This window comes from Echinops telfairi, unplaced genomic scaffold, assembly GCF_000313985.2.
Source record: "Echinops telfairi isolate 266 unplaced genomic scaffold, ASM31398v2 ScPeMD7_7467;HRSCAF=8505_1, whole genome shotgun sequence".
NCBI classification, from domain to species: Eukaryota; Metazoa; Chordata; class Mammalia; order Afrosoricida; family Tenrecidae; genus Echinops; species Echinops telfairi.
The window spans coordinates 41765687-41774919 of NW_022111368.1; the positions used below are offsets into that span (position 1 = coordinate 41765687).

At 46.5% G+C, this 9233-nt stretch overlaps 2 protein-coding genes across 2 annotated transcripts; both read left to right on the plus strand.

Annotated features, from left to right (window-relative positions):
• The first annotated feature begins 1377 nt into the window (after positions 1–1377).
• LOC101656637 (S-adenosylmethionine synthase-like) lies at positions 1378–8798 on the plus strand. The gene is made up of 9 exons (XM_004713864.2): positions 1378–1508; positions 5503–5580; positions 5666–5788; positions 5997–6109; positions 6196–6339; positions 6668–6886; positions 7095–7277; positions 7408–7541; positions 8142–8798. The coding sequence occupies exons 1-9, from the start codon at positions 1430–1432 to the stop codon at positions 8242–8244; spliced, it is 1176 nt and encodes a 391-aa protein (XP_004713921.1). The 5' UTR covers positions 1378–1429; the 3' UTR covers positions 8245–8798.
• LOC105979608 (mitochondrial assembly of ribosomal large subunit protein 1-like) lies at positions 1668–5137 on the plus strand. Its single transcript, XM_013007521.3, is given in 3 exon segments — positions 1668–1690; positions 4433–4830; positions 4833–5137. Coding segments are annotated over 3 exon segments (711 nt in total). The 3' UTR covers positions 5123–5137.
• Positions 8799–9233: the final 435 nt, after the last annotated feature.

The following is a 9233-nucleotide window of genomic DNA, read 5'->3' on the forward strand; positions in this document are numbered from 1 at the left end:
AGGGTGAGTCAGACTAATAGTCTAGCCACTACAGATGGCCAATGTTAAGGAGAATAACCTCTGACCTACTTTCGCTGCCTATTGTACAGTCACGCTTAAGCAGCTAAGTCTGGTATATATTTTGGGGAGACAACTTAAGAGAATTCCTTCTGTTCCCCACAGCATGGTCTTTACATGGACAGGAGCCCTGGTAGCATAGAGGGTTCTGTGGGCAATGCTATTGGCAAGGTCAGGTAGTTCAACACCACCAGCCACTCCAAGGGAGAAAGTCTAACTCCTGCAGAGAGTTCCAATCTCAGAAACCCACAGGGGCAGTTCTGCCCTGCCCTGTAGAGTCGATGTGCATTGGAATTGACTCAATGGCAGTAAGTTGGTTCCTTTTGTTTGTTTGTTTGTTTGTTTGTTTGTTTGTTTGTGAGAACAGCAAGAGGAAGATGTTGGAGGATTGTTTGCAAGCAGTACAATTAATTTTTCATTCACATTTTTGTTTTTATGATGCGCTTGACACTGGACATCATTTCATTTTTCAAACTATCCTATTATGGTATTATTACTCCAATTTTAAAGACCGGATTCTGGGATGTGTTTTAGGGTACAAAAGAGACCCAAACCTCGACTCTAACGTCAGGGGCACATTTATTAAGACTTAAACAAAAACAAGACAAAGATGCATCCCTCAGAAGACGGGGAGCATTGGCAGGAGGTCCTCATGGTGTCTAAGGGTTTGCTGAGAAACAGCAAAGGAAACTGTTGGCAGATTCAATGCATCACACTTACAGGTAGGACTACAGGAGCGGACCAGTGAGGGAAACTCAAAACGGGGCGGAGAGTGATGCGGACAAACTCCACACTAAACGCTAAGGAGTCTGGGAGGCCGGGGCTGCCGTGGAGGGGAGTTTGTTAGTTGGAATGTGTTCCAGTCTCATTCTCCTAAGTAAAAGTCCCTCCCCCAATGGCCCTCCCCCATGATAATGCCAAATTGAATGTGCTGTTGGGAAACACAGGGTCCTTACTATACTCTTACAGGGCAGCTGCTTGAAGGTATCTGCCTTCAAAGGCAATCAGACCATAGAACCCTAAGCTAGGCCCCTCCTCTCTGATAAGGATCATAGCTGGATCCTCTGGAGAAGAGCTCCCGACATCCAAGGTCAGAGAAGCCAACTCAGAGAAGGCCAACGTTAGGGGGATGGCTAGGTGAGGCGCCCGCCCCTGCTGCTCCCAATCCCCCCACCATGTGACTGGTACACTGACTTGTGCGGAGGGCGGGGCCCGGCGGAGAGAGGTGGGAGGGGTGGGGGCCGCCCCTCTATAAATAGCGGGCTGCAGGAGCCTTGGTGTCATTGGGTCCCTGCCTCCCAACAGGCTCTTGTGGAATCCGTCTCCGTCTCCGCAGCCTCGTTTTCCCTGCGCTCCAGGTTCACGCACCACCATGAACGGGCAGCCCCCCGGCTTCCGCGAGGAGGACACCTTCCTACACACTTCAGAGTCCGTGGGGGAAGGCCACCCAGGTGAGACGCGGGTCCGCACTCAGGGCAAGGGCAGCAGTCGGCCAGGGCCGGCCGGCCTCGCTGGGCGCCCTCCCGGGCCGGCTGTGGGGCAGTGTTGGGTCGTTTCTCTGCTTTAAAAAATTGACTGGAAGGGCGGGCCTCTGCGCTAACTCTCAGGTCATGGCCGAGCCACTGACATTGTTGTAATACACATTCTTTTTAAGAAAATCCTTTTATTAGGGGCTCATACCACTCTTATCACAATCCATACATGCATCCATTGTGTAAAGCGCATTTGTACATTCATTGCCTTCATCATTCTCAAAACACTTGGTCTCCACTTAAGCCCCTGGCAACAGCTCCTCCTTTCTCTCCCTCCCTCCCTGCTCACCTCTCCCTTATGCACCCTTGATAATTTATAAATTATTTTGTCATCTTGCACTGTTCGAGGTCTCACTTAACCCACTTTTCTGTTGTCCATCCCCAGGGATGAGGTTATATGTAATCGGTAGCCCCTTACCACCCCACCCTCCACCCACCCTCCCAGTATTGGCACTCTCACCATTGGTCCTGAAGGGATCATCTGTCCTGGATTCCCTGTGTTTCTAGTTCCTATCTGTACCAGTGTACATCCTGTAGTCTAGCTGGATTTGTAAAGTAGAACTGGGATCATGATAGTGGGTGGGGGAGGAAGTATTTAGGAACTACAGGAAAGTTGTATGTTTCATCATTGCCACACTGCATCCTGACTGGCTGACCTCCTCCTGAGACCCTCCGGCAACAGGATGTCCAATTGCCTACAGATGGGCTGTGGGCCTCTACCCCGCCCTCCCCCTCATTCACAAAGTTTTTGTTCTGATGATACCTGATCCCTTCCACACCTTGTGATCACACAGGCTGGTGTGCTTCTTCCATGTGGGCTTTGTTGCTTCTCAGCTAGATGGCTGCTTGTTTACCTTCAAGCCTTCTAAGACCTGAGATGCTATATCTTTTGATTGACAGGCACCATCAGCTTTCTTCACCTCATTTGCTTATGCACCCTCTTTGTTTTCAGCGATTGTGTTGGGAAGGTGAGAATCATAGAATGCCAGTTCAATAGAACCAAGTATTCTTGCACCGAGGGAGTACTTGAGTAGAGGGCCAATGTCCATATGCTACCTTAATATTAAACCTATAAATATATCTACGTAGATCTATTTCCACATCCTCATATATAAATATTTACATATGTACATGCCTTTATTTAGATCTCTATATATGCCCTTTGCCTCCTAGCTCTTTCCTCTATTTCATTTGACTTTCCTCTTGTCCCACTGTCATGCTCAGCCTTCATTTGGGTTACAGTAATTCCTCTCGGTTACATTACCCTTGGCCATGCCCTACCAGGCCTCCGACACCCTCCTCACCACCGATTTGGATCACTTGTTTTCCCTTGTCCCTGGGTTGTTACCACCATTACCTTTCCCCCCACCTCCCGCTCACCCAAGCCCCCTTGGAACTGTTGGTCGCATTGTTTTCTCCTCCAGATTGCTCATCCAGCCTATCTTAAGACAGACCTGCAGAGATAATAACATGCACAAAAACAAGACAGAGCAAAAGCAAGCAACAAAAATAACAAAAACAACAAAAAGCCAATGACAAAAAAATGCAACAAAAAAGTAAAGCTTGTAGGTAGCTCAAGGACTGTCTGTTGGCCTTTAGGCGTGTTTTCTGGTCGAGTCGGGTGGGGCGCCAAGCCCTGGCCCCAAAGTCTATTTTTGGTATTCCCTGGGGACTTGCTCTGTTCCACGACTTTAGTGTTTTGCCTCGGTGTGGTGGGATCAGATTGGGCAGAATTACCACACTTTTCCCAGTGTTGTCCCCTGTAGGGCTATGGGTCAGTGAGGGATGTCATGTCTCAGTGGGGCCGGCCATATGGTCCTCTCTGGACTGGCTGCTCTAAGCAGAAATATCATCCTCAGGGCTTGGTGGGCCAGGACGTGCTCCACTCTCTTCCCTTCATTTGCTCCCATGTGCTCTGATCAGATATGTCCCTCTCACTGAGCTGCCGATTCAGTACTGTCCTCTGAAATAAATCCTTCTGGGGGGATGTAATACACATTCTGATGGAATTTTGATAAGTATGGTATTGGAACATTCAGGAAGAAGGAATTTGGGGGTAATTTTCCTTATCCCTCCTAATTTTTAGTAAACAGCTAAGGAGTTGGGGTTGAGTTCAACAAGACTCAAAAAACGTTAAGGTTGGGAGAATTTTCCAGTCTCTGAAGTGTTTCTTTCTGTACTACTTGAACAAAGACAGCTTTTTTCTTGTTTTATAAAATGTTATTGCTTGTGATTAATTGGCCTTAATTCTCATGTTACCCTGAGTGCTATGTTTTAAGACCATTGGGATGGCCTGGGAATTAATAGTGTTCTGAATCTTAACAAGTTGATTAGCGGATGAGCAAAAGAACAGTCAACTTTATGATTGGTTGTATTTATAATGCAAACTAAAATTTATTCTCCAGGGTAATGTTACTTGGTTTTATTATTACCTTGGTTGGGTGGGAACCTTGGTCTCTACGAATGTCAGCAATGCCAAGCCTTTCCCACCATGGACCTGATTTAAGTTCCCAACTTCAGGTTTCAAACTATGAATTTTGGGGATTACAAAAATTAGAAAACACCACATCCACCAAGTCAATTGTGACCTTGTGATCCTCTGACGTGTATTTGGCTGCTAACTACAAGGTCAGCAGTTTGAAACCCAGTTCTGTAAGAAAAAGAAGCTTCCTATACCAATAAGGAGTTAACAGTTGGGGGTCTGGGAGGGAGGGGGGGAAATGAGTTTGTACAAAGCAAATGTTTTGAGAATGATGGCGACAAATGTACAAATGTGCCTGACACAATGGATGTATCTATTGATTGTGATAAGAGTTGTAGGAGCCCCCAGTTAAAAAAAAAAGTTGGGTGCCGGGTGGCTGTGGCGTGCTGCGTCTCGCTGCGCGGCTGTGGCGCGGGACCCTCTCCCGCAGAACGAGACCCACTGCAGGGACGACGCCCCAGCTTCCCCCGCTGGCGATGCGGCGGCCTTCCTCGGGCTCGCCGCCGGGCCTGGTCCCGGGCTCCGCGTGCGGCTGGCACGGGCAGGAGGAGGAGCGGGCCGAGGGCGGAGCGGACGAGGGGCGTCCCGAGTCGGGCGCTGCAGATCACACTAGGGCCAAGTTTGACCTCGATATGCTGGTTTCACTTCTGAGGCAAGAAAACGCCAGAGGCATTTGTGTCATCAGCGTTCCTCCCAAGATGAAATATACAGATTATTTTGTGATTGGGAGGGGCACCTCGACCCGACATTTGCACGCCATGCCCACTACCTTGTGAAAATGCATAAGTTCTCGAAGTGTCAAAAGGACCCTTACGTTAAGATAGAGGGGAAGGACACCGAGGACTGGCTCTGCATGGACTTCGGCAGCACGGTGCTCCACTTGATGCTTACAGAAACCAGAGAAACCTACGAATTAGAGAAGCTATGGACCCTACGCTCTTATGATGACCAGTTAGCTCAGATCGCACCTGAGACGTTACCTGAAGACTTCATTCTTGGATTAGAAGACGATGCTTCATCCCTGACTCCAGTGGAGTTCAAATGTGAATAAAATGATATGAACTGTTAAAAAAAAAAAAAAAGTTAATAGTCTCGTGGCACTTCTGAGTCCAGAATTACTATGCAAATGAGTAAGAGCAACGCCCTTGCTCCCTCCTCTGAACTGTCCTCCCATATTGGGTTAGGATGTATTAGAAATGCAAGATGTTGTGGTTTAGCAGAACTGACGGGCTAGTGCAACTCAGTGAAGGTCTTGCTGTGACTCTCCAGAGATTTTTTGGGAAATAATGGCAACATATATACAAATATGCTTGGTACAATTGATGTATGGAATGTTATGAGCTCTAAGAGCCCCCAGTAAGATGATTTTTTTTAAAAAAACAATGAATAACAGTACATTGAAGTATTGAACTTGTAGTCTTACTTTTTCAGATAAGATTTGTGACCAGATCAGTGATGCTGTCCTTGACGCCCACCTTCAGCAGGACCCTGAGGCCAAAGTGGCTTGTGGTAAGTTCAGACCATGTGCTTTTTTACTGAGGGAAAGCTAACAGTTATTTTGTATATAGAAGTAAAAGTTCTGATCTTTTATTAGAAACTGTTACTAAAGCCCAAATGATTCGTCTTGGTGGGAAAATTACATCCAGAGCTGCCGTTGACTACCAGAAAGTAGTTCGTGAAACCATTAGGCACATTGGCTATGATGATCCTTCCAAAGGTGAGTTACTTTCTCTAAAGCTTCCATTTTGCTTTAGTTCAGTAGTTCTAGAATGTTCTTGCTAGTCATTAGCTTGAGCCCCTTAGTATCAAGTGTTGGTGGCGGTAATTGAAGTCTTTAGCGGCAGTTGGAATTCTAAAAAGTTGTTGTGGAAAGGGGGTACTGGTATAACTTTGGTTTTTGAAACAAAGCCTTTCTCTGCTTAAAGGGTTTGACTACAAGACTTGTAATGTTCTGGTGGCTTTGGAGCAACAGTCCCCAGATATAGCTCAAGGGGTTCACCTTGACCGGAATGAGGAGGATATAGGTGCGGGAGACCAGGTATTTGATGTTAGCTTGTATTTGCAGTTCTTGTGACAGTAAAATTCTGAAGCTCCTGTTGACTGACCAACGACTTCCCTTTTTAGGGCACGGTGTTTGGCTATGCCACTGATGAGACTGAGGAATGTATGCCTTTAGCCATTGTCTTAGCACACAAGCTCAATGCCAAGCTTGCTGAACTACGTCGCAATGGCACCTTACCTTGGTTACGCCCAGATTCTAAAACTCAGGTAAGTAGTGCTTGGAGTTCCCTGTGGGATTAGCAAGTTCTGTGAAGGCTCATTTGTTAGACTGGCACAGAAGATCAAGTCTTTCATTGAATTATAGCTGATTACAAATGCACTTTACACAATTGATGTGTGTATGGATTGGGATAACAGTTGTATGAGCCCCTAATAAAATGTTAAAAAAAAAAAAAAAAGAATTACAGCTGATTACTACTGGAGGGTGGGGTGGGCTTGGATTGCTCCTTACTCTCCTTAGGCTGTGTTTGGGGAAGGAACTGAGCACAAAGCTTTTGTCTAGTGTACAACTCATCTGAGGTGTGTGTTCTTCCAGGTGACTGTGCAGTACATGCAGGATCGAGGTGCTGTGCTGCCCATCAGAGTCCACACAATTGTTATATCAGTTCAGCATGATGAAGATGTTTGTCTGGATGAGATGAGGGATGCCCTGAAGGAGAAAGTCATTAAAGCCGTTGTTCCTGCAAAGTATCTTGATGAGGACACAATCTACCACCTACAGCCTAGTGGCAGATTTGTTATTGGGGGGCCTCAGGTAAGGCCTCAGAATGGCACTGTTCTTTCAGAGCTCTGAGAGAGTGACTTTCAGAGTTGGCTGTCACCACTTAGTTCCCCAGTCTTCTGAATCTCACTGTGATTCCTGAGGCCGACTTGCTCAGTGACATACAATGAACATTTAGCAACTTGATCTAGAAACATTGGATGCCAATGATACCTAACGTGACTTAAGCCTGCATTTTCAGGGTGATGCTGGTTTGACTGGCCGGAAGATCATTGTGGACACTTACGGAGGCTGGGGAGCTCACGGAGGAGGCGCCTTTTCAGGAAAGGATTGTACCAAGGTGGACCGCTCAGCTGCTTATGCTGCCCGTTGGGTGGCAAAGTCCCTCGTCAAAGGAGGCCTGTGCCGAAGGGTTCTCGTGGAGGTGTGTATTCTGCTCTGTCATCAGAGAAATTCATGTCATGTAAGCACAGCAGCGGAGGGGGGTAATACACCGTATTACAGAAGTGTGTGGGTCTTTGGATCACTGACTTGTGATATCTGAATTCCTCTAGGTCTCTTATGCTATTGGAGTTGCTCACCCATTATCGATTTCCATTTCTCATTACGGCACCTCTCAGAAGAGTGAGCGAGAGCTAGTAGATATAGTGAAGAAGAATTTTGACCTCCGCCCTGGAGTCATTGTCAGGTAAAGGTGGTAAAGTCTGTTGCTAGTGAAAAATCTCATCTAGGAGGGAAATGTGCTTTTTCATTGGGGGAAAACGTGTTTTTAAACTTCTAAGAGCATAAGGGGATATCTTTAAATCATCTTTATTGAACCCTTAAGCTTATTTTAAAAAAATCTAAAATCCTGTTCCGTGGCTTAAGTTTACCCAGCAATCCCTATGTGTGATAGTTGGCTTTTAACTACTTCAGGATGTTTCCTTAGGGAAAATGTGCAGGCTAAATGATGTGGTCTAGGCTATTGAAGAACATTTTGGGTGGGACAATGGGAGACTGGAACATATATCATGGTCTCAGATGAGCTTTTGGCATTTGGAATTCTCAGGACACTGACAAGTTTCGTATTTGTTGAACAAGTGATGGAAAAACTACTATAGTTACTGATAAAAGACTGTACATGGAGTTTGGCCACCAGGGAAGTAACACACTTTTGTCCCGACTGTTTCCTACCTTAACGCAGAGAACTGACCCCACTTACCAGAGCTCTTGAACACGGGTCTTGCTGATTGTTGTGCTTTCTTTCAAATGAATGCTACATATTAAGTTACGGACTTGTATGTTCCAGGGATCTGGATCTGAAGAAGCCAATTTATCAGAGGACTGCAGTCTATGGCCACTTTGGCAGGGAAGGCCTCCCCTGGGAAGTGCCCAAAAAGCTTAAATATTAAAAAGTGTTAGCCATTTCCTCCCAGACTTGCTGGCGTGGGCTACAGAGAAGCCTGCAAGCTCTGAGGGAAAGACCGCCCCCCCTTCCTATGCTTTTCCTGTCCTCCGTCAGCCCCTCGTCACCTGCTGCCCCTCTGTGATCCGTGATGTGAATTGTCCTCTGGTGGGGCCTGGCTGTGATTTGGCTTGCTCTGTCCCTGGTGTGTGTTCACCATGAAAATGCGTTTAGTGAGCACAGGTGATCCTTGTCAATGCAATTAGGATGTTAGAAGGTTGAGTGGCAGGGAGGAGGAAATCCCTTCATAATCTCCTCATTGCTTATTTATTGTAATGGGGGTATGGCTTAAGTACAGAGAAGCCCTCACCTCAGATGGGAGATTCTTAAAAGATTATTCCCCCCTCGACACCAGAATTCCAATGTGCCTTGATGTTTTGTAAAACTGGAAGTATAATGTACCTTTCACCTAGGATAATTCTTTGACTCTGATCTGTGGCTCAAGAGAGAACCCTTCTTGTACCCAACTGTATATGCTAATTACAACTTCTTAAGTCTGAAGATCTTGTCTTCTCATAAGTTAGTTTGCCCTTGGTTGTTCCCATTGCCAAGGCTTTTCCTTTAATAGGTTCTTTCCCAGTGATGCTTGTGCACCACAAAATCCCCATGACCACCCAGAACACACCTAGGTGAGTGAGGGGGAGGGCTGGGTGCAGACCTCTGGGCGCAGTATAGTACCTAATAAACACACCAGTAGTAGTAAAATGGCGAGCAGGGGGTGAGGGGGAGTGGGGTGCCACCCCACTCGCTACTAGAACTCACTGGTTCAGTAATACTACTTCTGGGTTCAATAATGCACATCGTACGGTTGAGATATATAAGTATTAAAGTCATCGAGAACATGAGAGATATTACAATACTGCAGTCAGACACAATACATGATAGCATTGCTCACCTCAGCCCAGCTTGGTGGTCCACGTGGAGAGAGGGAAGGGA

Coding starts and splice junctions, on each gene's coding strand:
- LOC101656637 (XM_004713864.2), top strand. CDS start 1,430: ATGAACGGGCAGCCCCCCGGCTTCCGCGAGGAGGACACCTTCCTACAC. Junction 6,110..6,195: donor ATATAGGTGCGGGAGACCAG/GTATTTGATGTT, acceptor TTCCCTTTTTAG/GGCACGGTGTTTGGCTATGC. Junction 7,542..8,141: donor CGCCCTGGAGTCATTGTCAG/GTAAAGGTGGTA, acceptor TGTATGTTCCAG/GGATCTGGATCTGAAGAAGC.